This window comes from Labrus bergylta, chromosome 15, assembly GCF_963930695.1.
Source record: "Labrus bergylta chromosome 15, fLabBer1.1, whole genome shotgun sequence".
In the NCBI taxonomy this organism is placed as follows: Eukaryota; Metazoa; Chordata; class Actinopteri; order Labriformes; family Labridae; genus Labrus; species Labrus bergylta.
In genome coordinates, this window is record NC_089209.1 from 25,490,618 (window position 1) to 25,517,683 (window position 27,066).

Consider the following 27,066-nt stretch of genomic DNA (forward strand, 5'->3'; position numbering starts at 1 on the left):
TCCCACTGGGCTCGACCTCGGCCCCTCAATGACCAAAGAGATGGAAAAAAAACTTCCCTGAGGAGTTTATACATCCTCCACCTCCCTTCACCAAGCACCCACAGACCCCCCACCCCCCCCCACCCCCCGCTTCTAATGAACCCCGCCCCCCTCCACATCAAATATGAATGCAGCATCTCCCTCGATGACTGCCCCCTCCACTGGAATACCATGACATACCTTCAGCTCTGCACATTCATCCCATAAATTATTCACTCCACGTGGCACGTGGACTCGGGGCGTGCCACTGGCAGACCCCCCCCCCCCCCCCCCCCCATCACCATCTTCTAGATCCCTCTTTTCTACCACCATTTTCATCCATTTTCATCCCATTTCCTCCTTTAATGGCTCTTTACATGTCCAGGTTCAGTCTTTGCACTCAATGAATTTGGTCCATTCACTGTTATATGAATAGCCTTTCACTAATTATGGATCGGACTCCACTGCTGGTCATGCCCTGTAATTGGATTTTCCCTGAGGCGTCATTGATTTTAATGTTGAAAGTGGCTGAAATATGTGAGGGGGGGGGGGGGGGGGGGGTCGCTCTGTCTGTTATGAATCAGGAGAGGATCCCAAAAGCAAGCCGACAAAGGCAGAATTATTCATGTTCCCTTCTATTAAAAAGTGTTGCTGCGATGGTTCATTTCCATGAACCACGGCTCGGTTTCTCTATTGCAACGCTTCCTGTAGCCCTGTGGGATGAAGAGAGGGAGACTGGAGGAGTAAACAGCAACACACACACACACACACACACACACACACACACACACACAAAAGGCCCCCACGGCAAGCAGGTGGCGGCTTTTTTTCCGCGAAGGAGGAATAATTAATCTGCAGAGAGAGGCTGCGTGAAAAGGAGGGAAGGAAGGGGGGAAAGAAAAGAGATGAAAGAGGCTTCAGTTCAAAGTGTGCAGTCAGTGATGAGCCTGCTCCTTCACTGGAGGAAGGAGTCAGATCTGTCACTGCTGTCGATGGAACAACATTATTGTTCTTATTGATAAGAAAAACTCTGATTTAAATACAGAATCTGCTTTTTGTTGGATTGTTTGAAGAAAGATTTAAATGGAGATGTCAAACACAAACACGGTTTAAATAAGTGTTAAATGATGATGATGTCCTGAAGGCTCGCTGAAGAGCCGTTCACACCCTGATGGTAGAGGCTGCTGTGTAAAGTGATCATCAGAATTCACTCATCCATTCATTCATATTCACCAAGCAGCGGGAGAGGCGGTCTGGAGACCACTTTATGAAGGTCTGGGTCTCATCTCTGAATTAAAAGCATTTTTACTCGGTCTTGTCTCGGTCTCATTCTGGACGGACTCTGGATTTTAGATCAATACCAATCAAGACCACCACTGATAGGCCACTTTCCACGTCATTATTGTGACAAAAAAGAATGGCCCTTTCTAAAAGCAGAAATAACTTCAATTAATTTATAGTTTCATTTGTATCCCCCGGTTGTGGCCGCAACCTTCCCGGTGTTACGGTCTAAGTGAGACCCCCATGCTACACGCTAACGAGAGTTGATGATTTAACTTATATTTATGTTCTTGGTCTTGGTCTTGGTCTTGGTCTTGGTCTTGGTCTTGGTCGTGACTCTGTCTCAATCCCTAAATGTCTTGGTCTTGGAGTACTCTGGTCTCGGGTACGTCTTGTTCTTGGTCTTGGTTTGTGTGGTTTGACTACATTACTATTATTGATCTTACAGGGCTGATCATTCTTTATTGAATGGGAGGAAACTGCCTTCCAGACATTTGTATCTGAGATGGTGGTGTGTCTAAAAGTCTGATAGCAAAATGTGTTAATTAGTGTTAAGTCTTCTTTTTAGTGTTTTCCTTGTTTTCAGGTCTGAAAACTCGACCGCAGATTTAAATAAAAACAGTCTTTCCTTAAAGCGGACATCAAACTGTGCTACAGAGAGCACTGATGAGAGGTACTGTTTGTGTGTCCATGTTTGTTTTTGTTGCCATCTTCTATGATCTGTTCCTAATCAGAGCCATAAATCCAACATCCAGCGTCATATGATCCGCTGTACTGATAAGTCATATCTCTGCCTGCCGTGGATTAAATCCATATTCAAAGACAGCTTTCCATCCGGCTCAGAAGGATCAATACATTTGTTCAGTCTGTCTGTACCAGTCAGTGCAGAGCGCTGTGTGGTGTCAGTCAGCGCTGCCGTCTGCTGTGAGCACACACCATTAGAGATGCTCTGCAGTCTTGCACTGAGCGTGTAGCATTTGTGCCTCTGTTGCTGCCCGGCCCCCTGCCTGCCTGCCTGCTCAGCGGCCTGTCGCACAGGATTACATCGCCTTGCTGACAGAGTCGTCGTTGGCCGCGTGCTGCTTCAGCGGGGGCTCCATGTGTGAGCCCAACATTTAACTCTGCCCGCTCGGTGTGAAGCCGGGTCGCTGACACGGGTCACACAAAGTTGATAACAGGGAGCACCGAGGTTATTCTGCACTCATCCTTTAACGTATACTTAAAGCAGCTGTCAGCACTGTGTCTTAAGACATACTGCTCCTTTATGATCTGAGTTTTAATGCAGGGTTTAAGTAAATGTCATCCTGCATTTTAAAGTTCATTCAATCCAACACCTTATTTACTTTTCATTAAAGGCAGTGTGCTTGAAGTTTCCCATATCAGGCGATATCTTAAATTAAAAACAGGAATAGTAATAAACAGAGGACTCAGTTTGAAAGAATCATCCTGAACCCGTTCTCCTGTTTGCACACAAATAATACGGTAAGATCACTCGGCTTCCAACACCCCCCCATCTCCTCTGACAACCTCTGATTGTGCTGACGGGCGCTTCGGCCTCTGTCTGCGCCCGCGTGCCCTGTGAGGGATCCGTCTGTAATTATGCTGAAAGAGAGTGGTCACGGTGTGTCAGTCAGTGCCAGGCTGCTCTCTCTTAATTGGTTGGCTCTCTCAGTGGCTGCATCAACAAAGAGCGAAGCCTCGACAGGGGCAGAGCGGTGAAAACGTCCTAAATGCTGTAATCTGTAACACTGAAATCTGCTCTGAATGTTAACAGAGCTTTCAGGTTAACACAGCAGTGTTCACATACTTAACCAATGATGTTTATCTGGTTAGAAAAATGGTCATACGTTTTGCATTTTGTGTTAGGATTTATGACCACTATGATACACAGTCATTATATCTTGTTCAACAAGGTTGAGTGGTTTTATCTCACACAAAGACGTGATATACATCGGTATCTTTTTAAAGCTATCAGAGGAAAATAAACATCATACTTAACAGACTCGTACATCTTCGGGCTGGGCAGAAACGTTCCTCAAAGCAGTTACTGTTCAATGTTCCTCGAGTCAGATCAGAACTGGAAATATCTGCTTTTTTCTAATTCAACACCGGATTCTTAGAATAAGTTACAACATCTGCTTGAGGGAAATTAACTTTTCGGCATTTTAGAAACCTAAATTTGAAACGTCCCAACCTCCGTTTGTTTCACCTGTTCATCTGGACTATGGTCAACTTGGAGTTTGTTTTCATCGGGGGAGGGGAGTAGCAGAGAGAATCAGTCCCATGATTCACCGCCAGCCTCAACTTAATCTTTTGTTATTATTTTCATTGAGAGCCCCCTGGTGGTGGAATTTAAATACTGTGCGTTTATACAAATTATTAATGTTTTGGCCTTCAATGTTGCTCAAATGTTGAGCTCAAACTGCAACACAAGCAGATCGCCACTAACTGCTTTCCCTGCTCTACTACCTGGATGTAAACGAGCACAGTGAATGGATATCATCAATCTAGAAAAATGGAAGATAAAGGTTAAGATCAGGTTAAACTGGCATAGCGACCAGAGCGATGTGTAACCACATTCAGCTCGGGCATGTTAAGCTGCAGGGACGACTGAAGGCTGGCGATGCTAGAGATGCTAATGTTAGCAACACTTAGCAAACCAATTTATTGTTCACCTGCTGACAACTTTGTATAAATTGTGGGCGATTTTGAGTATTTCCTGAGTTTTTTTTCATACCTTTAGATGAAACAGGAATTACATTTCCATTTAGCCAGACTGGGAAAAGAGTCGTCTGGGAACATCTGTAGATCTTTTCAGTTACATTTTTGTCATTTTGGATTCGAGATGAGACCAAACTTAAGGTTCAAGTATTAGGGATCATTTTCCGGGCAACATGAATTTCCACGGCAGAAGATCTCCACATGAGTGTTTGTTTATCAGATGTAAGTCACTTTGTTTCTCTCCATCTCTTCAGCTCTTTCTCTTTCCTCTCATTATAAGGTTGGTGTTGATTATCTCACTTCACAGTGGTTACAGTTACTCAGTGACTCTGTAAATGAGTACAGGCGTGCGGTTTCTTTCTGTGATCCTCTTCATGTTTACCCAAGCCCAAACCCCTCCTTCATTCTTCCTCAGTGTGTCCTCACAGTGTGTCAGCAGTGAATACATTTACTGCCTCCGCTGCAGTCAGATGAGGTGACTCAGCCTGGAGACAAAGAAACGCAGGGGAGAGGGAGACGGGCAGCGGAGAGTGAAATATGTATTCTGACTGAGGACAGACCCCCGAGCTGAAGGCCGGACCAGACACTTTGTCTTCAGAGCAGAGGCTGGATTTATCGCCTGTTGTGTCTGCGCTGAGAAACAGAAAAGAAACTGAGAAACTGCGGAGAGACAAATTAGACGGTGTTTATTCCTCTGGGAGTAAACTAAAGTGTTCCTGGGTAATCTTGTTGTCCCTGCTGTGGTGTGGCTGCTGCCATTTTTCAAATCTTTGCGTTTAATTCTGCAGAGGAGGGGCGATGCTAGCTGTTGAGGATGTACTTGGAGATGTTTTTAGACTTCAGTCTTGAGCTTTGTTTAGGTTTTTCAGGACAAGGCAGGAACGTGCTTACAACATGGCTAAGGGTGGTTTCACATTAGGGACCCGGATCCGAGTACACTTGACCTTAAAGTCCAGTTCATTTGATCATTGTGAACAGAAACCGTCCTCGGGTAATGTGCCCATGTCTGCTTGGGAATGATTCATGTGTACTCGAGTACGCTGCACGCTACATGTGGAAGTAGGAAGAGGGTTGTTGTTTGGCGTCTCAGAAATAACACAAACATCCACAGTTAGCAGGATGGACTCAGCCAGCGAGTGGTTGCCATGGTTGCATTTTTGACAGCCAGCTCTCCTTTGATCACCACGTCACCCATCTCAGAAGAACTGCCTTCTTTCACCTTAAAAACAAAGCCAGTCTGCGTCCATTACTCTCTTTCTATGCTGAGGAAACACTTATCTATGCATTCTCCATAGCCGCCCCCTCCCTCTGGAACTTATTCCCCACACATAGTCAACACTACCTTCAAATCATCCCTCGAGACTCTCCTTTTCAAACAAACAAAGTGTGTGATTGTGCTGTGTGTTCTTTTAATGTGTGTGGTTTGTATGATCCTCTTCTGAGTCCGCGTAGCGCTCCTTTCTACATTTTTTGAAACAACACGTGTTAAAACAGTGACTCCCACTGCAGTAGTAGATTTTGTAATCAGAGGATTATAGGAAATTATTTATCTGTAGCCTGCACAGTAAAAAGAAGCGCTGCTTTGCTAGAGTCCAACATGTGGACGACAGGTGAAGATTTGTCTCCTGGCTGCTTAGACTGACTTTGATTGTTTGGCTCCATGATAAAAAAAAAAAAAAAACCCTTCATCCAGTAGCCAACACTCTGTCCGCCCACTGTTCTCCATTAAGATCAACGGGGTGATGGTGACGGCAGAGCTCCACGTCTCCCCTTCTGTCTGACCGGCCTCGTCGATGTTCCTCCTGAAAGAGACATATTATTTGTGTGAGTCATCCAGAGAGCAAACTGTGTGTCAGCCTTTAAAAGAAACAAATATCCTGCCTCCCAGAGCCGAGTGCGTATCAGTGGAGGGATGTTGTCTGTAGAGAGAGCAGTGTGACGGGGGGAAACCTTGAAGGGACTGATGAATCGTCTTGTTTCTTCTTCCAGACACAACGTTTTATCTTATTAACCAACAGTCAAGCATTTGTTTCAAGTATTAAGACGGCTTTAGTCATAGTTTTAATTTCCCCTCTCAGTATCAGGATGTATTTCATAGTTTTGATGTATTCCACCTCGTATCACATTCAGTTAAAGATGGGGGGGTATGCCAGGGGGCGCCAGATAGCCAGGGGGCGCCAGATAGCCTTTATATCGTGCTCCCCATGTACAGAGGCCATAGTCCTCGTCAGAGAGAGCTGTCCCCCCCCGCCCCCTCCTCTCTAGAGTCGTTGCTCACGCAGGTTGCCATGTGGTGGACACTGCAGCTTCAGTGTTTATCCAGCTCTGCATGGGTCTGTAAACCTTTCTGTGTTCTAACCTCTCTCCATTTTTCTAAATCATCTCCAACATTGATCCTAGTTTGAGCACGTTTCTGCTCGTGGAGCTTATTAGAAACATGCAGAGGCTTTTTAGGTCGGGTACAATCACTTCTATCTGAACCACTTCTCTTGTCCGCTTCCATCACTGCAACACCTGTTGACCTGATAACTGCTCTCATATCTGGTAAACTGAGGGGCGTCCAAAACGGCCGTGTGGGGGTGCCTTAAAAGCGCCTACCTTCTCTGGTCCAAACAAATCCAGAGCATTCAGGAGCAGAATCTAAAGTTAGAAGGAGGACATACTGGCTGCTGCATTGTTGTCAGAGAAGCCAGCACTTCAACATAGCATGTTTCATTAATGTCTGATCATATAGTGAGATACCTTTATCATTTCATTCAATAGATATCAAATTGTTCTTTTGTCAATGTGACCAATCAGTGGCTAAAACAATAACTTTAAAGATATATATACTTATCAACTGGGGACTTATTTCAGCCTGTTATTGTTCTATTTGTCATTTACACCTGAAATATGTCAAACTTGACTTGTAATGACGGTCATTTCATTTCTCACTCATGTGTCATCTTCACCGACCTGATGTCATTTGCTTCCTCGTGTCGTTCCACAGATTATAGATAATGGGCTGTGTGCAATGCAAGGATAAGGAAGCAACCAAACTCACAGACGACAGAGACGCCAGCATCTCCCAGGGAGCCGGGTACCGCTATGGCGCCGACCCCACGCCGCAGCACTACCCCAGCTTCGGGGTCACCGCCATCCCCAACTACAACAACTTCCACGCCCCCGTTGGACAGGGGATGACTGTCTTCGGGGGGGTCAGCACTTCCTCTCACACGGGGACCCTAAGGACTCGCGGTGGGACGGGTAAGGGACAGTTCATGATCTCAGGTTGAGGACTTTTCCTGTCCTGTTTGCATTTGTATCCGTTTGAACATATGGTTGTAAAATGTGGTGGTGCTGAACTGTTCTAGGAGCTAGAACACACAAAGAACACACTTTTCTTTGATCACAGCCTTTTCTCATTAGCTGCACGTTGAAAAGGTCAATGCCAGAAAAATAAGTCAGAGTTTGCACTGACTGAACTTTAAAGGTCACATATGCAAAACACACTTCAGCATGTTTTTCTAACACGAATGTAGTCTGTCTGAGAAAGTTCCATCCTCGTCTTTTACCTGCTCCACTTTTCAGAAAATGTGTGTTCAAACAGGCCGTTTGGAGATTTTCCCCTCATGACATCACAAAGGGCAGTAGCCCCTCCCCCAGGTGGGTGACACTCCCACAGCTAGGTGTTTGAGTCTGCCTTCAAACCGTAAACAATAGGACATGGAGCGATGTTGTCTCTAAATCATGAAATCCCTAGAATATGTAGAAAAAGAACCCAGGTTTTCTTTTTGCGGGGCGCTGGTGGGACAGTGGTTAGTGCGTGCGTCCCATGTGTGGAGGCTATAGTCCTCCAAGCGGGCGGCCCAGGTTCGAATCCCACCTGTGGCTCCTTTCCTGCATGTCAATCCACTCTCTCTCCCTGATTTCAGACTCTATCCACTATCCTATCTCTCTCCTTTAAAGGCACAAAAAGCCCAAAAATAAATCTTAAAAAAAAAGTGAGGTTTGCATTCAAGAGAAATAATCCAATTGTTGCAAAAAAATGTGCAAAAATGGTTTGATGCCAGCCACGTGCTCAATCGCAGCTCACTGGAAGATTACATCTGTGTGAGCAAAGAGAAACAGCTGCACGTCGGCTCAGTCTGCGGCCGCTCTGGCCAGCTTCCAGGTGAAGTGTGTGTGGGACTAAGAGAAGGTTCACTGCAGTGGAAGTCCCCTGATCAAAGTGAAACAAATGACTGCAGGAGTGAAAACACGGATCAGCTCCTCAGTCACACAGAATGACAAGCGAGAGTAAGGGAAGGATGTCTACTGGAGCAGAAGTTGTTGGGTGTTTTGCAGAGAACAAAGAGGCAGGAAATAATTCATTTGAAGGGTTCTTCATGGAGAGAGATGTGTCTTTGTTGTTCGTCAGATGAGGAGGACGAATCTTCAACACATACTGGAGTGTGAAGGTTTTTTTTCTTTTGACTTCATTCCCACACAGATAGAGGCTTCCCAGTACGCACACAGCGTTCACAGCTCACCCACACACACTGTATCCAAACTCTCAGGGATGCTCTGCACAGTTAATGACTTCCTATAGCATCCAAAAATCCTGACAGTCCTGACCCCTCTGAGCCCCCCCGCACCCTGACAGCTCCACGGCTGACCTCGCCCGGCCCCCTGTCAGGAACGTCCGGCTGGCATTAGCACGGGGCTTTGTGCTCGGGGGGCTCTTTGTTTGGGTAGGGAATATTCCCACTCAGGATATCCTTTATGTCTGACTGAGCCGGGGCCGCTCTGCAGAGGAACTCAGCGTTTCCACTCAATTTAGCAGGAGTCCACTCTCCCTCAAAAAAAAAAAAAGTGTGGATTATTTTTTTCTGCGCTGCATAATCGAAATCCACACAGTGGCAGAGGAGCAGAGAGGGGGTTTAGCTTTTTAATTTTCTCCTGGTGGGGAGAAATTTGGACATAAGCCGTCTCTCTCTCAAACCTCGTTATAACACAGCTGCACCCCCCTCACTCTCGCCTGGAGGAACCCAAATTGCAATTGGCAGCAGAAGTTTTATTGATTATCAGTTGATCTTTTCCAGCTTATGTCATTCCCCCACATGGAAATATTCACAGCTTGTCCTCTGACCTTATGCAACTCATCGAGCAGGATCCCACCAGATGAATCCATACTCTGCACCCACCTCTGCTGAGCTAATGGAACATTCAAAACAACCACAGCTGTGATGCATTCAGGGTCCTCGTTATGCAGCGAAGGTTAGGAAACTGCACGTGTTTCTATCAGACGGTCTGCTCTCCTTTTCTCTTCTGTCACATGAAAAGCAGCAGGTTCGTCTCCTATCTGCAGTCCCCATCAACCTCACACAGCCTCTCCATATCAGCGCTGTTTCCCAGAAAGCCTTGGCCTGCTGAGAGAGTCTGAAGTGAAAATGACTTGAATAAATGCGATCAAGAGGGTTTAAGTGGACTTTGAAGAAGTGCCTGTTCAACTTCCATTTGTCAAACACTCCAAAGGCATGAAACAGCCTAACAGCTGCAGTCAGCTCAGACCTGAACAAAACACTCAGAGAGCTGCTTTTTGTCTCTTCTCCAGAACGCAAACCAAACTCATCAAAGACTGTTGTGAAGTGCAGAGATCTGAACCTTTTACTAACACGCTCAAATGAAGCCCGACAAACACGACGATCACACGGGGTGCAACACCAAAGATTAGTCAAACTCACCTGAAAGGACGAAGAACTCTGAAGGATCAAAGATTTTACTAAACGTGTTTCTGTAAACACACTTTTCCCGACTCACTTCCAGCTTTCTCTCCTCGTTACCATCATCTGGATCTACTGCTGTCTGAACGAGACTTGCCTTTTGTTCTTGAAACAGTAGTTTGAATTTTTTTTGTCAAAAGGTCTGATGCTTTTATGAAACCAGAATCAACGGTGACATCTCTCTGAAAAGCAGCCAGCCTTGATTTACGACAACAACAGTTTCAGCGTGCAGAGCATGTGAGGTGGTGTAATACAACGGGCTCCATCTGTTCCCTTTTTTTTTTTTATCGGTTTGTGTTTGAAACAAACAAATTAAAAATAAAGTCATACAAAAAGAAGACAGCAGTGCTCTAGGTGAAAGACCTGAGTGTAAAACCTCTGATTGGGTTCAGTTTAGCTCTCACCAGCTGGTTAAAGAAGCATCTTGATTTGCCTTGCTATCAGCCTTTGGGACTTTCCAAAACAACATCACAGTCGAGGGTAATCAAACATCTACTTAAAACAAAGCCTCTTTTTAGAAGAACCAAGCGCGATGCTGCACCTGCAGCTAAGAACCAATAACAGACAGCATCTCTGGGGCGAGTCGAGCAAAGGACTTAGTGTATGTAGCATCGCTCTCCATCATTTCTCATCATCTGTCCTAATGCACAAATATGAACTTATGAAAAAGAGGTAAATGGACTTGAGCTTGTTTCGCACTTTTCTAGTCTTCTGACTACTCAAAGCGATTTAAAAGGTCTCACCTTCACATTCACACACTGATGGTAGAGGCTGCTCTATAAAGAATCCATCAGTATTAACTCATCCATTCATACACATTCACATGCAGCTGATGAAGCAGCAGGCAAACTTGAGGTTAAGTGTCTTTCCCAAGGAAACATTGTACATGTTGCTGCAGGAGTTGGGGACTGAACCCCTGACCTTCTGCTTGGGAGATGACCGCCTCTACCAACTGAGCCACAGCCGCCCCAGAAAGATGGTTATTATGATTTTTTTCTGATAAGGATTAGCAGGTAGAGGTTGAAGGGATGTTGAATATGGCACCCAAATCAGAACCTGTGCTTAGGTTAGTCACCACCGGGTGGCTGCTTTAACAAACAAGGACACACTTGATCCGTCCAAATTCAGGGGAAGCGTCCTTAGAAGTATGTGTAGGTTGTAGCGAGCGGATTCAAATCCACGGCCGCTGCAAAGAGAACTATAGCCTCTGTGGTCCATGTGTAGCATCTCTGAATGTTTATAAGGCTCCACTTTCAGTTCAGGCTTTTCATAAGCCACAGAGTGTTTCACTTTGAGAGTTAGATCTGACTTTTTTGGTTAAGTTAATTTAAAGCGACCCAGACTTTGACCCCAGGATCCCACAACATTGTTACTAAAGCCCCGTTTCCACCAAGCGGTCTGGTTCAGTTCGGTTCAGTCTGGTACGCATTTATTGGCGTTTCCACCGACAGAAGTTTGGATTGGTACCAAAATAACCAATCTCTTTGTTCTACGTTTGTGCTACACTTCTGTTGGGGTGCCAAGCGTACCGATTGGCCACTGAAGGGTGAAGCTAAACACACTGCAGTCCATTGATTGGTTTAGAGAATTGTCACTTCCTGTGCGACAGTGAACAAACACAAATTACTCTCTTGGATTTTGAGAGTCATTTCAAGTCTGTTTTTGTTTTTTATAACTCAGGTGCAGACCTCTACTGGACGTCCTCCATTTTTGCCATTTGTTGACTGTGTCCAGTTCTTCTTCTTCGTTGAACTTATTGGTTGGCTACACTGTGCTGCTATGATGTCACGCTGTAACCTAACCACGTGGCTTATAAGGATACTGTTGGCTGTGGAAACATAAGCTAGATCAGGGTTTACTGTACCAGATTGTACCATATTGTACTGAACCAAACCAGACGGCTTGGTGGAAACAGGACATAAAAGTCTGTGTTTTCATGTCTCCATATATTCAGTTTATATCATGTCCTACCATCCTCACCTAAAGGCTATTTTAACAGCTTGAGTTTTTCTCTGCATCATAATTCCTTTTGCTTTGTTAACCTCCCGCTGTGATCTGTTAACACATCCTACAATGAGCCTTAATTCCCTTTTCACACTTGCCACAAGCCGCAGCAATAAGCAGAAGTGTCAGGGTGAAAAAAATGTTCCTGTGAGAGACAAAAGTGCTGCCGGGAGCTATTAAAACCAGAGCTGCTGTTCCTTCTTCTCCTGTGACGAGGGTGACTTCATTAGGATTAGAGGAGGGAGAGGGGATAAGACTCAGGGGGGAAAGAAGGTGACTTTAGGTACTTTGTGGGAGGAATTTAGATTCTGCAAAGGTTTTTTCCTGCCGTTATCGAAGCCGATTGTACGGAGGGGAAGGAAGCTGAAGGTAAAAGAATTACAGTGAGCAAAGGTTAACGATGCTGCAAGAGAAGACGCTGCTATGATGGAAACTAAACAGCCCACAAGATGTGATGTCTGACCACATGAAACTATTAACCACTGTTACATCGCCTCGTGGTTTAGAGCCTCACAGGTTCAACATGGAGCTGCACTCCTCTGTATATGAGGAATGGTTGCTGTGATTCTTCTCCTAAACGATAAGAAGGTAGAGGTTAAAGGGATGTCGATAATGGCATCCAAGTAAGACCCTGTGCAAAGTTAGTGGACACTGTGTGGCTGCTTTAACAAAGAAGGACACACTTGATCTGTCAAAATTCAGAAATAGCATCCTTAGAAGGATCCAGCCTTCGTAGGCTACATGGACTGCTCAGGCTGAATTGAAATGAGATGTTCTGGTCTACAGAAGACTTCCTGTTTACACCCTTACCCAGTGGTTACTAAGCATTGCTCCTGTTGCCTAGCAACCTTTACAACTGCATCCTAACTAGCCTTTGTGGTCACAACTATTTTAAGGGTATTTTCAAGTTTCAAGGCCCCTTTTCAAGGCCCCTTTTTCCTCAAGTTGAAACCACTTACTCACTTAACTTTTAAAAAGTCATCGTTGGCCACTTGAAAGTCCGCTACCTCGTTTGACTTTGGGTGAGAGGAATCTCGGTACATGTCGGGCCACCAAGGGTTCATTGGATAGATTCTTCATGGCCCGGGGGAACGTTAGGACGCATTTTAAGGAGCAAACGAATTGGGACCGCCTTAACTCACCACTGTGACGCAATTTATCTTCAAATTCTCCCTCCGAAGGATGCGGTCCTGAAATAAGACACAGCTGACGTCTGCAACTGAGACGTTTGCCTCAGTACACTTAAACCAAATGTGCAAAATGTACGCAGGAAATGACATATGACTGTTGGGTTTCACAAAATGTTTTTGAGTTTCATGAGAGCTTTTTACGTTTGTCTGTCGTTTCTGCATTTCATGAAACGGTGTTGTGTTTCAGGAAATGTTTTTGCATTATGAAATGGTTTCATGTTTCATGAAATGGTTGATTGGAATTACAAACTTATATAACTGCTTTTTTAAAAAAGAAAAAACAAGCAAGCTGCATCTGAAATATGTTCTTGGGAAGCATGATTGGTTAGGATTAGCAGCACCAAAGCTTCATTAACTGGAGGTGGCTTTTGACGCCTTTGCATGAATTTTCTCTTTTTAATATATCCATTAAATCCAACATGTCAGACTCTCATTCAGACCACAGATCGACCTCTCTTCACTCAGCGTGCTGCAGCTGCCAGCACGTCCTCACTCAAACACCATCCTGAGCTTCATTTTCTCTCACTAATCTGCCGAGTGCTGACGCTGTGTTTCCATCCGTCCTGCAGGAGTCACCCTCTTTGTGGCACTTTATGACTACGAGGCGCGGACAGAAGACGACCTCAGCTTCAGGAAAGGAGAAAGGTTCCAGATTATCAACAGCACGTAAGTCTCTCACAGCTGCTTATCTGACCCGCCCACACTCAGGAGGAAAGCTAGTTTCCCATTTTATCAGTGCACTGAAGGGGCTGGAGCTGCTGGGAGAAGAGCAGGCACAGTGTTGTATTTCAGCGGAGGTAAAAGTGGCAGCTCGTATAGGGTAAAGAAGTGTTTTAGTTTCACAATCTGGTGCAAGCTTCAGCTCAGAATAAGTCGGCTTTACTGCAGCTTTGGGAGACTCTGACAATACCTACAAAAAGAAACCTAAATATAGAATCGGCATCTGCTTTTTATGCACGCAGAATTAAAGAGTGCCAAGCATTTCAGTGAGGTGAAAGTGGTGGCTTCAACATGTAATTTGACGATAAGCAGTAAACACAGTTTATTTAGGATTTACAGAGGGTGGAGCCGAGTCTGCAGCACGCAGGGATGAGTGCGACGCTCCTTCAAGACTTCCCTCCGAGCCTGGACAGGAAGTGCCCCGTTACACCCTCAGAGATGTTTGCTAGTCTTTCAGTCTTCTAGTAGAGCAGTGTGTGTGTGTGTGTGTGTGTGTGTGTGTGTGTGTGTGTGTGTGTGTGTGTGTGTGTGTGTGTGTGTGTGTGTGTAGCAGCTCGATCGTGTCTTTAACCATCCTGGCCTCAGCTTGCGGATGGTTTTCATTTTCTCTGCTTCCTCTCTGTTTTGGGTTCCTGCAGTGGTGCAGTGACATTTGAGGAGGCGGGGGGGGGAGCGCTGAGTCTGTGCTCTGACTCTGTTCTGCTTAAGACTTCACTGTAATGAGGCTGCAGAGGTACTGCTCTGCATGCTGTGACCCCATTGTTTCATAATAAAGCTGATTATCTCTATCCTAGCTGTCAGGAAACAATATGTTGTGGACCTGCTCCAACAGGCTGCTCCTTTATATCAAAGCTATGTGTAGTTCAACAGAATGACAACATCAACAAAAGAGTGGAGAACAACTTACTGATGAACTGAAATCATAAAGCAGCTGTTTAATTACATGCACTCTATGCACCTTGCAGCAGTCACAGGATATAAACATCACTCCCCCCTCCTATTGGCTCGAGGTGAATTCTCCTGATAATATCCTGCTGTGTTCTCACATCAGCTCACTCGGACTTGTTGCAGAAAAAATACTAAGGGGTCTGTCAGGAGAACCTCTGGGTGAAGTCAGAGGGAAACATTCAGCTGTTTTGAGTTCACACAGCTCCTCCCTGAAATGTCAGGAGTTTTTCAGGAGATTTCTGCAAGTGTGAAAGCCCTAAAAGTGTGCATGCTCTATGGGCCCAGTAACTTGGAACACACACCGGGGAACACATGGAAGTCAGACTTTTTAGCCTTATGTGCCACTGAGCAGCTTTCATAGGAATGAAATGATCCATTCTGTAATTCTGTAATGCATCCATGGAACAGAGGTTACTGTACAGTCCTCGTCTCAGAAGTGGTGTGTTTGAATCTGACTTCGGACCTTTGCTGCATCATGCCCCCCTGCCATTTCTGTTTTTAAAAAGAGGAATGTTCTAAAACTAAAAGATATATATAACAAAAAGGAATACTCAGTCTATAGGAGAGAAAAAAGAAACAGGAATAAAGAGGAAGAGGAGTAAGCATCGTGGCACTGTCAGACATTATGGTGATGAATGCTGGTTGGAGGGCCCCAAATATATTTTTTGCAGAGGGCCCCAGCAGACTCAAGAATTACCACTGAGGCCGACGGCCCCGGTACCAATCAGACCTGTGGCTCCTTTCCTGCATGTCAGTCCCCACTCTCTCTCTCTCTCTCTCTCTCTCTCTCTCTCTATTCTCCCTGTCTGTATCCACTGTCCCATCTCTAAAAAGAAAAGCCTGAAAAATAAACCTTTAAAAGATATAACAATATGTCTGTCAGTGGAAAAAACAAACAGTTTGTACATGATGTTTTTGACAGATAATTACAGCTTGTTTTGTGGCTGCAGGCTGAAGAATTCTCAAACCTTACTATGTATAAAACAAACAAACAGAGCTCAGGTCTAAAAACATTCATGCAGTTTTAGAACCAGTCAAAATGTTGAAATGAATGCAGTTACTTTATTGATACTTTTCCTTCACACACACATGCAGTCTCTCTGATATGAAATGTTAATGTGCCATATGGGCACTTCTCCTGATGAATTATGTAAACTCTTTACTGTACATGTCCGCCTCATCACCTCGGCCTTTGGCCCAACAAGGTCGTTCTTCCTCCTCACCACACCCAGTTAGCATCCTGTCCCCGCCAGCGTGCTGCACATTCCTCCACACACACACACACACACACACACACACCTCGGTCTCTGCTGGGCCTCAGCCACAGCAGGAAGACCCTGTCATTAGAGCGCAGACTCTTCTCCTCTTCCTCCTCCTTCTCCTCCTCCTCCTCAGCAGGGGCATCTTCCACCCTCTCTGCTCTCCTCCATGCCCCTCTCATACCCTCCCCACCCCTCCTTGTCCTCCCACGCCTCACTGCTTCAAATATGTTCTGAGCTTCTTCCACACTGACCCCTGCTGGACATGAGGAGATAAAAGCCCTAAATCCTCTGCTGCTTTTGCCTGTCAGAGCTGGCAGGAAGTGACTGACAGATGCCAGAGTAGGGGGGGTATGAGCCACCAGAGATCCCAGCACCATCACCCAGTCTGAGCCTTATTTTGTTTGGTGATGGTCTTCCGCTCTCAGAGTTGTTACTGTGAAGCTTCATCAGACATAATCAGGAAGCAGCACCTGTTTTACTCAAAGAGCCTGCGCTGTTAGTAAACTAAAGTGTTCTCTGACTAAGCTGCGTTCATGAATACACACACTGTGGTGGTATGAATGGTATGTACTGTACGACTCTCGTTTACAAAAGAGATGTTCCAAAAGCTGTTTTCTGCATTATACCAATTACAAAGCCTAAGTCAGCAGATGAATGAATGAAACCTTTATTGTAACTCGGGGAATTTGCCTTGCACCAAGAGCAAAGAAAAAGAGAAAAATGACAAACAAGTTGCAACCTCCGGTGTTGAAAAAAGTAGTCAGATGCAGAAGTGCAAATATCCTGCAGTTCCCAGAGTGTCCACTAGAGACAGGCTGCAGATGCACCGGAAGTCACATACACACCCATTCAAAAAAGACAGTTTTTACAGCAGAAATTAACATGTTTACAGCCTGGTTCAAAAAAACAAATAGGTCTGATTAGTTCATATCTGTAGGGGGGTGAATGTTTTGATGACTCATCAGTTTTGATTTGATGAAGGATAAGAGTTATTCACAATAAGGCGTGTAGCTGACTTGATTGACAGGTGGGCACGATGTAACAGTTTGTCAGGAGACTTAAAACCCGCCTCAGCTCCAGCTCTCAGTCTGTTGTTAGGTTGACTGAAAGTTAGGATGAGATAGGATTTCCAGCATGGAGACCGCCATTGATGGGACTCCAGCGCCCCCTGCAGGAACAGCAGTAGCACCACACTGTTGTTGTTTTACGATGTCATTCTTTTAAACACTTTCCGCCCTTAAACAGTCGTTTGCTGTGGTAACCGTATGGGCCGTTTTTCACATTGAAGGTTGGATGTTGGAGCTGGTAACGACATCCCACCCAAGCAAGAAACATTGAAGGACCTTTGTTTTGTTAGCTAATATTTTGCATTAACAACAAACTATGTGACAGCATTTTTTAAATACTATCGGTGTGATTGATTCCAATAAACACTATAATGTACAGCTTATAGCTTATGTACAGCCTCAGCCACAGCAGGAAGACCCTGTCATTAGAGCGCAGACTCTTCTCCTCCTCCTCCTCCTCCTCAGCAGGGGCATCTTCCACCCTCTACCATTTTTTAAATACTATCGGTGTGATTGATTCCAATAAACACTATAATGTACAGCTTAAACTTTACTGTTGATGAATGTAGCAGCCATGTTGGATTTTAACTCGGGTTACTGAAGTTCTGCAGAGTTTTCAAGTCAGATTCCTGACTTTAGGGGGCTTTAGGGGGCGTGGAAACTCAGAATTTCCGACTTCTCAGATCAAAAGGAACGCACCAACAATTCATCCATGGCAGCAGCAAAGATTGGAGGTGTCAGTGTTGGATGAAGAGGTGTTGCCTGTCAGTATCGGCAAGGTTTGAGCAACTGCTAGGGGCCCCCTGGCTAGTAGGGGGACCCTGAGGGCTGACAGATTTTAAACCACAGCAGTGACCCAAAATGTGCAAAGTTTGCAATGACAGTAGGAAACCCCCCTAAGAGGTCCCCATCAGACAGAACAAACTCTTGTTGCACCGCGTGTCTTATTACTGTGAAAAAGTTTGTCAATGAAAGACAGTGATGGAAAATAATTTTTTACAGAGGGTCCCAACAGACTCTAGAATCATCACTGCTCAGGCCTCTGGTTTGAAGTGGAGGAAAAAATAACAGATTTCTGAATGAACAAGTAGATATTTTAGGGCTAATTCATTTCTGGGTCATCTCTTGCTCGGAGTAGGTTTGTTTCCTTCAGTTCAGGCTTTATCCAAAGATCGTCTGTGAGTGGTATCAAAATTTGAACACTGACTCTAATCAGGCAGAGAGGATTTACATTCATATTGTGTCAGGGGGGAGGTTCTTTGTTTACTCTTCTTGTTGTTTTCTGTCTTTTTGCGGCAGTTGATTTAAGGTGGGGGTTGTTGTTGGGGGGGGGGGGGTTCTGGAGACAAAGAAGGGGGACGGTCTGGGACCCACCCCGCTCTGTCTGTTTATGTCTCTGCAGCTCCACATACACACACATCTCACACCACACAAACACATCCTCTCCCTCTCCTGCATACTTTTCTCTCTCAGAAGGCAGATTGTTGAGACCCCCCCCCCCCCCCCCCCCCCCTCCCTCCTGAGGGATCTCCATGTGTCTCTGACATCCCTGCAGGCGATCCCCCCTCATGGCTTTATTCAGCACAAATGAAGGACTAACAACGCCCCTCCTCTCCTCCTCCTTCTTCCTCTCCTCTCACTCTGTCTTTAGCATCCTTCTCACACACACACACACACACACACACACACACACACACACACACACACACACACACACATTCCCTCCCGGTGTATGAAGGATAATGATAGAAACCAGCTCGGGGGGGTACAGCGTGTCAGAGAGACATTGTCAGTGTGATGAGGGACATGTTTGTGTGATTGTGTGTTCATGTGAATGCGTCGGTGATGATGGTAAACCACGACTGCTCGCTGTCCCTTAAGGAAGTCAGATATTGATTTGTGTTAAGAAGACAGTGGAGGAATGAAGCAGAGGAGGAGGGAAGTGGTGTAGACGTGCAGGGTGAAGAGTAAAACATGTCTGCTGGTTAAGAAGAAATAAAAACTACAGCCCTGATCCTGAGACAGTTTCTTCTTCTCCAACGTTACAGAGTTCATGGAAGTGCAGTGAATAATTCATCTATTCACTCTTCTTCTATGGATTTCTGCGCTTTTGTTGTTGAAAAATGGCGAGATTAGTGGCATAAGCGCTTCCTCTGATTCTTTGATGAACATACGTGAACCTGATGTTTACATGTGTACAGATGAATAAAGCCTCATTTCCACCAAGCGGTCCGGTTTGGTTCAGTACGGTTTGGTACGTTAAACCCTGATTGTGCTTCCATTTCCACAGCCAACCGTACCTTAGTGGGGTAGTAAGCCAGGTGGAGATAGCTGTGTAAGCTATGTAATAGTGTGACATCATAGCAGCGCAGCAGAAGAACGGGACGAATTAAACAGAGGGCAACAATGGAGGATGTCCAACAGAGGTCTGCACCTCCGAGGTGGGCCACGGGGTGGAGCTGACTTTAGTCGCAAAAAACAGCCTTGAAATGACTCTCTCAAAATTAGACAAAGTAGTGGGTGTTTGTTCTTTATTGCCGCTGTTGCACAGGAAGTGACAATTCTTTCGACCAATCAACAGACAGCAGTATGTCTGGCTCCGCCCTATAGGGTTGGATCGGTACGCTTGGCACCCCGACAGAAGGGGGGCAAAGAAAGTAGGACGGTACTGATCGGTTATTTTGGTACCATTCCAAAGTTTTGACAGTTAAACACCAATGAATGCGTACCGAACCAAACCAAACCGAATTGAACCAGACCGCTTGGTGGAGGCGAGGCTTAAAAGAAGTACTCATGTTTGGACCAACAGAGACTCTCTAGGTTCCTTTTGCACCTGCTATTGGGGGTTGTTGTACTTCTTGATTGCAGTGTGAGTAGAAAAGGATGGACACCCAGGTTGGACATTTCTCAGTTGAAATAGTTTATTCGGGCCGGCACAAAAAACCTGGCTCTTCTGTCATTGTTTCTGCAAAGTGCAAACAACTTAAGATTGCCTACCACCACCGACTGCACAAGAGTGCACCAGAATCAAACATCTCAGAACCGCCACAGTTTAGTGTCTCATTCTGATGTTTATGGTGCAGAAACCGTCAAAGTACCTGAAATAATTGTGTCCAAACTAAAGTGAGTCCATCTTTTTGAAGTATAAAGATATCAGGAAGGAGGAGGTGAAAATTCATTTCGAAGTGAGAATATGTAGGGTAGACGATGAGTGTCTGAGAGAAGAGAGGTATGAAAGAGCTCGCGGTGCAGCGAGGACGAACAGGCTGAAGAGATCAGGCTGTTAGTGAAGAAGAGATGCACACAGGACAGGAGAGTATTACACTAATGGCTGTGTGGGCGTGCAGGCTGAGAGGACTTTAAGGAGCCTCTCCTCCTCTGACCTCTTTTTTCTTCTCACACATTTATTAGACACAATCTTTGAAAAGCTGCTAAACTTCAGTCACACATCAGCAGTCGAGTGTAGACATAGAAAGCACGGAGAAGAGAAGAAAGGAAAAAGGAGTAACATTTTTATGAAATATTGTTCATGATGTTTAAAACCCGGATGAAACGTGTGCCTCTGTCACTGTCAAATAAAGGCTGATGATGAGAGATAAAGGCAAAGAAACACAAAGTTTTTTATAGATATAAATTCATATTTTGTCACATTTCATGGTTGCGATCGTGTGTTCACCGATCCTCAGTTGATCCTTTATGTTTTCCACATGGACAATACAGTGTTAAGAGATGAAGCCGATGCTGAAGTTTAAAATCCTGCAGTTCCCAGAGTGTCCACTAGAGGCTGGTGGCAGAAGCACAGGAAGTGACATACACACCCTTTCTGAAAAGCCTGTTTTTACAGCAGAAATGAACATGTTTACAGCCTGGTTCTAAAAAGAACAAAAATAGGTCTGATTAATTCATGTCTTGATCGGCACACACTGCACGAGGGGGGGGGGGGTATTTTTTGAAAACTCATCATTTTGATTTTATGAAGGATAAAAGTTATTCACAACAAGGCTCGTAGCTGACCTGGTTGACAGACTGGATAGTCAAGAGGCATAAAACCCGCCTCAGCTCCAACTCCAGCGCCCCCTGCAGGAACAGATGGGTGACGTCACTCAGGCTTCATCCATTCATATTTAGTCTATTTTCAAACTGAAGCTGTTCTTTAAAGTGTTTCAGTGTCACTGAGCAGGTCAGCGCATATGAAATAAAGTGTACTAATGAGTATCTTCTCTCGTCCTTTTGTCTCCATCCTCTCTCTCTCTCTCTCTCTCTCTCTCTCTCTCTCTCTCTCTCTCTCTCTCTCTCTCTCTCTCTCTCTCTTCACAGTGAAGGGGACTGGTGGGACGCTCGCTCGCTCACCTCCGGTGGCAGCGGCTACATTCCCAGTAATTACGTGGCTCCAGTGGATTCCATCCAGGCCGAGGAGTAAGTCCTCGTGTTTCTGTGTGTGTGTGTGTGTGTGTGTGTGTGAGTACGCTGGTTCAGGACTTTGATCCAGAGCTCACTCTGAAGCAGAGAGATTAGAGAACGCCGGGCAGCAAACTGACAGCAGCACATGTGCAAACTTCTAAAGGAAAGAGGAAGAAAAAGTCGCCGTCATCCCTCAGTTTGTACTTTCTCTCCAGTGCAGATGATTTAACAGATAAAACGTTTGTGTGACACTTTAAAGGAATGGATTCAGTATTTAAAATACCATCCAGACGCTGGGTGAGAGGTGGGGTTTAACAGAGAGCACATTCTTTGTTATTGTTTTGATAGAGAGCCCCCTGGTGGTGAAATCTACATACTGTGTGTTTAACTACACTTGATTATAGACAATAACTGTTTGTCTGAACTTGAAACCAATAAGTTCAAACCATACATTTAATGAGGTTTTGAGTCTTGCCCACTTTTCTCTTGAGATTAGCTGTAGAAGAGTTTGCAGAGATGGCTGCTCTCTCATTTTTATGTGACAACTGTTTTGAGTGGGTGGTCCAAAAAGTCTAAAGGTCTACATTAGTCAGAATGAAGTAGGAGTAGGAACATGTAAAATGTACAGTCATGTTTTGTTGCCATTAGAGGAAGACAAGGTAGGTGGGGAACACAAACAAAACAACAGCTTATTAGAAACATGCAGAGGCTTTTTAGGTCGGGTACAATCACTTCTATCTGAACCACTTCTCTTGACCGCTTCCATCACTGCAACACCTGTTGACCTGATAACTGCTCTCATATCTGACAAACTGAGGGACGTCCAAAACGGCCGCCTACCTTCTCTGGTCCAAACAAATAAAGGTCATCCAGGACCAGAATCTAAACGTAGAAGGAGGACATACTGGCTGCTCTAATTCATAACAAATGTTATCTCTAGACTAACAGACTGATCAGTCTAATATTAACATTAACAACTGTAATGGTGATGAAACAGGGAGGACTGAGTCTGTTAATTATAGAGGTTGAAGTTGAGCAACTCTCAGATGCACTTCAACGTTTCTAATAATGATAATAGATGTAAGGCTGAGACTTCTGTAGGGATGGTCTGGAGACATTACGCAGGGCAAGGATGTGCTTTTTTTTTTACCACATTGCTCTTGCTTGCTCCATTCAGTAAAGGAAAAAAAAACCTGAAACGATACCCCTCCCCTCCAAATGCATCATTTTTATGTTGACAAATCTGAGCTCCATCAGCATGAGCACTCATCTCCATGAAGAGTGAAGGTGCAGACCGCTTCTCTCCACATTCAGACCAAAACCCAGAGCAAACTGCATGGAGCAGAACAATTATGGATGTGTTTGTGTATCATGAAGAGTGTCTGCTTTGTAAATTAGACTTTAAGACGGAGCAGAAAGCCGGAGCAAATGATGAGCATCTTAAGGCAGCTATAAGGGTTGTAATTCATCCTTAGTGAATCAGGCCCTCAGTGTAAAGCTGCACTAGCAGTCCCTAGTGGCTGCAATGCTTCTCACATCTGGCATTTTAAAGGATTAAAAACAGTGTCCTGAAATGTTGCTCTTCTCCAAGCCTGCACCATCATGTGGTTAAAAAGATTTTTTTCTCAGCATGTCACTGATAAAAATAACAAACGAATCTGCTCAGTGAAGGTCACAGCAGCCTGTCAAATACATGATATCATCTTTTGTAAGTACATGCATTTCTTGGCCAGTGGACATTTTGACTTTCTTATCACTAATGGAAAAAGATGGGAGGTCAATATGAAGACTGAACATCCAACATCGACATCCAGAGTCTGACTCCTGGCCAGTGTGAGAAAATCAGAAAAACAATCAGAAAAACAATCTGCTAGATTTGTCCCGGATTGAACCAGAGATTCTCAAACTGTTAGTATTTTATGTCAGCCTGGCTGCTGATGTGTTGTGGGAACCTCAGATGCACATCTGGACTCAGCTTTTATTGTGAACACATTTTCTCAGCATCTTCAGGTAATTATTTTTTTTTTAAGGATCAATCAGTAAGATCTGTAGTGAGTGAAATGATAAATTGATCTTACTATAAGGTCAGACATTAAGGAAACATGCTATGTTGAAGTGCTGGCTTCTCTGACAACAATGCAGCAGCCAGTATGTCCTCCTTCTAACTTTAGATTCTGGTCCTGAATGCTCTGGATTTGTTTGGACCAGAGAAGGGAGGCGGTTTTAAGGCACCCCTACACGGCCGTTTTGGACGCCCCTCAGTTTGCCAGATATGAGAGCAGTTATCAGGTCAACAGGTGTTGCAGCGATGGAAGCGGGCAAGAGAAGTGGTTCAGATAGAAGTGATTGTACCCGACCTGAAAAGCCTCTGCATGTTTCTAATAAGCTCCACGAGCAGAAACGTGCTCAAACTAGGATCAATATTGGAGATGCTTTTGAAAAATGGAGAGAGGTTAGAACACAGAAAGGTTTACAGACCCATGCAGAGCTGGATAAACACTGAAGCTACAGTGTCTGCAATATGGCAACCTGTGTGAGTATCGACCCTAAAGAGGAGGGGGCGGGGGGAGACAGCTCTCTGCAATGTTTTGAATTTGGACTGCAGTACTGATTTTAAACACTAGGTGTCAGAGTTACATATTGCTCCTTTAAGTTCTTGCACACCGTCTTCCAGTGACGGGCCCTGTGTCATTGAGCATCAGCAACACTCCTGATCTGCAATGTAAAATAATCTTGTCTTGTGCATGACTAACACACTGGAGTCAAAGGAAGAAAGGCGTTCTAAATGTGTCGTTTCCCCCCTTGTGGTTGCAGCTGGTACTTTGGTAAACTTGGCCGTAAGGATGCTGAGAGGCAGCTGCTGTCCACGGGAAACCCTCGAGGGACCTATCTGATCCGGGAGAGTGAAACCACTAAAGGTAAAACCACACACAGGTTTAGTTAATCCCGGGGAATGTGTCTGACCTCAGATAGTAAGTATATCACCTACAGAGGAATTACTTTAAATACCAACCTTTGAGTTTTCCAGTGTTCAGTACTTGTGAAGGATGATTCATTTGTTTTAAAACATGGAGCCTTTAGAGTCTTTTAGGTGACAATGACGATATTTAGGATGGTTTTGATCTGATTAGATGGACGATAGATGATATATTAACTCCTCTCTAGATCCTGGCTTGTTTTGTACTTACTCTCTGTTGTTCATCACTTTGTAAAAAAGCGTCTAAAAGTGTCTTAAAGCTCAAATGAATTATAGAGCTGTAGAGTTCCTGTTGAGTTGTTTGGTGACTGAAACCCGGGCCTTTCTGTTCTCTTAGGTGCCTTCTCCTTGTCCATACGGGACTGGGACGATGTGAAAGGTGACCACGTCAAGCATTATAAGATCCGCAAGCTGGACAGCGGCGGCTACTACATCACCACCAGGGCTCAGTTTGACACGCTGCAGCAGCTGGTTCAGCACTACTCAGGTACAAACACAGAGCTCATTCATGACCACTTTAGGCTTTTGAATCTGGATATGAATTAAATCATGTGAGTTTGATAAGTTTTGATAATAGAAGTTAATGCAATACCACCATTTCTTTTCCTTCATGGAAGTAGCCTAATGAAAGGATATTTACAAAAGACGTAAAAATTCATATAATGGATTAAAGGATGATTTATTTGGGAGGTAGATTCAGCTTGATTTGAGGATACACGGTGACAGAGACACAGAGGAAGATGGACACAAAGACCAGACTTAAAATTGCCTGTAGAAAGCTTTAAACATGAACAGTCTTTGACAGACTACATTACCCAGAAATGAGTTCTCACCTTGTCTGAGACATGTTTTCTTTATGTTTGATTGACATGAAGTTATTGACCAGTGCAGCTTTAAACACACCACACTGAAAGAATCTGTGTTTGTGTGTTTGCATATGAAGCAATTAGCCTCAGAGCCACCGAGGCTGCAGGATGAAAACATCTGCATTAAAAACAAAGGGATGTTTCCAGCGAGGGATTTGTAATGATGCAGTCGGTCACATTTTGCACGGGCTCAAACAGCAGCGTCAAAAGCCCTCCCTCCTCTCCCCGCCTGGTGTCCGTTTCCTCAGATTGATCCAGAATGCATTAAGCGGACACAGTTACTCTGTAATTGCATCTGATCTGCAGCGCACATTTACACATTAAGGAGGAATCAAAGGTGCCACTTATCATGAGGCACAAGGAGAAGAGAGGTGGAAAGCTCAGTGTATGTCAGCTAATGTCACACATCTGCTGCCTAACATACACTTACAGGTATTTATTTATATACACGTCCATTTTTAGGTCATTGATGGAGAAACATATGTCGTATCTGAAGAGGAAACCGAGTTAGAGCGTCAGATCATCCACATGTCCAGGAGTTTGTTTTCTGTTGTCACACTTATTTAAGAGGCGAGAGGGCGGTTACTGTCCTTAGTTTTACTCATACACTCTGACTTTGTCTCCCTCTTTCTCTTCAGTTTGTCTTCATTGTTTGTTATGTCACAGAGTAACAGTGATATATCCACCACTCTGTGTCCTACTAATCTATAAACGTGTTATTTTTATCACTCCCTCCCTCTGCTGGAGAAAAAGGATATGTCTCCTGTCATGCTCCACTTGTCACATTGACTCATGATTTTTCTGTATGTGTTTGTGTCCTCACGGCACAATAACCGCTCCTCTCCACATTTGATCAGCGCTCCGGATGACGTATGGAGCCAACGACACGTCTTTGTTAACAAACCTTGACTCTTTTCAGGGCTTCTGCTGCTTTCTTTGCTTTCCTCTATTTTTCACGTCTTTGACGAACTCCGGAGCATATATGGCTTCATATAATGTCGCTTTTCTTCACATTAATGTGAAAGGATGAAAGAGGAAGCTCAATACCAACCTCCTTCAAAGTAAAACATGTGACATTTGAGAGAACAAATAACTCGTTCCCTCTGATTCAAAACATTTCAAAGACAGGAAAGCCACCTTGATTTGTTCAAACTTGAATAAAGAAAAGTTTTGCTGTTATAGAAACACTGAGTTAAAGGTCCAATCTGTAAGCTCTGTAGTGACTGAAATGATAAAGTGATCTTACTACATCATCAGACATTAATGAAACATGCTATGTTGAAGTGCTGGCTTCTCTGACAACAATGCAGCAGCCAGTATGTCCTCCTTCTAACTTTAGATTCTGCTCCTGAATGCTCTGGATTTGTTTGGACCAGAGAAGGTAGGCGCTTTTAAGACACCCCCACACAGCCGTTTTGGACGCCCCTCAGTTTTTCATATATGAGAGCAGTTATCAGGTCAACAGGTGTTGCAGTGATGGAAGCGGGCAAGAGAAGTGGTTCAGATAGAAGTGATTGTACCCGACCTGAAAAGCCTCTGCATGTTTCTAATAAGCTCCACGAGCAGAAACGTGCTCAAACTAGGATCAATATTGGAGATGATTTTGAAAAATGGAGAGAGGTTAGAACACAGAAAGGTTTACAGACTGATGCAGAGCTGGATAAACACTGAAGCTACAGTGCCCACCACATGGTGACCTGCTTGCACATCGACCCTAAAGAGGAGGGGGCGGGGGGAGACAGCTTTCTACAATGTTTAGAATTTGGACTGCAGTATGCATTTTAAACATGAGGTGTCAGAGTTACATATTGCTCCTTTAAAGGAATGTCGTAACCTTTCATCAACCAGAACAACGTTATCATACTCT

General features: G+C 44.6%; 1 protein-coding gene across 3 annotated transcripts in view; it reads left to right on the top strand.

The window, feature by feature from the left end:
- fynb (FYN proto-oncogene, Src family tyrosine kinase b) overlaps window positions 1-27,066 on the top strand; it is an 80,100-nt gene that overhangs the window by 36,130 nt on the left and 16,904 nt on the right. For 2 of the 3 annotated variants that reach the window (XM_020636670.3, XM_020636672.3), the window contains exons 3-7: window positions 7,010-7,266; window positions 13,528-13,624; window positions 21,273-21,371; window positions 24,171-24,274; window positions 24,671-24,820. In XM_020636670.3, coding sequence (XP_020492326.1) covers window positions 7,020-7,266; window positions 13,528-13,624; window positions 21,273-21,371; window positions 24,171-24,274; window positions 24,671-24,820 — 697 coding nt within the window. In that variant the 5' untranslated portion in view covers window positions 7,010-7,019. Of the gene's footprint in view, window positions 1-5,699; window positions 5,845-7,009; window positions 7,267-13,527; window positions 13,625-21,272; window positions 21,372-24,170; window positions 24,275-24,670; window positions 24,821-27,066 lie in introns of those variants that run through there. The other variant, XM_029277859.2, reaches the window with a different exon arrangement.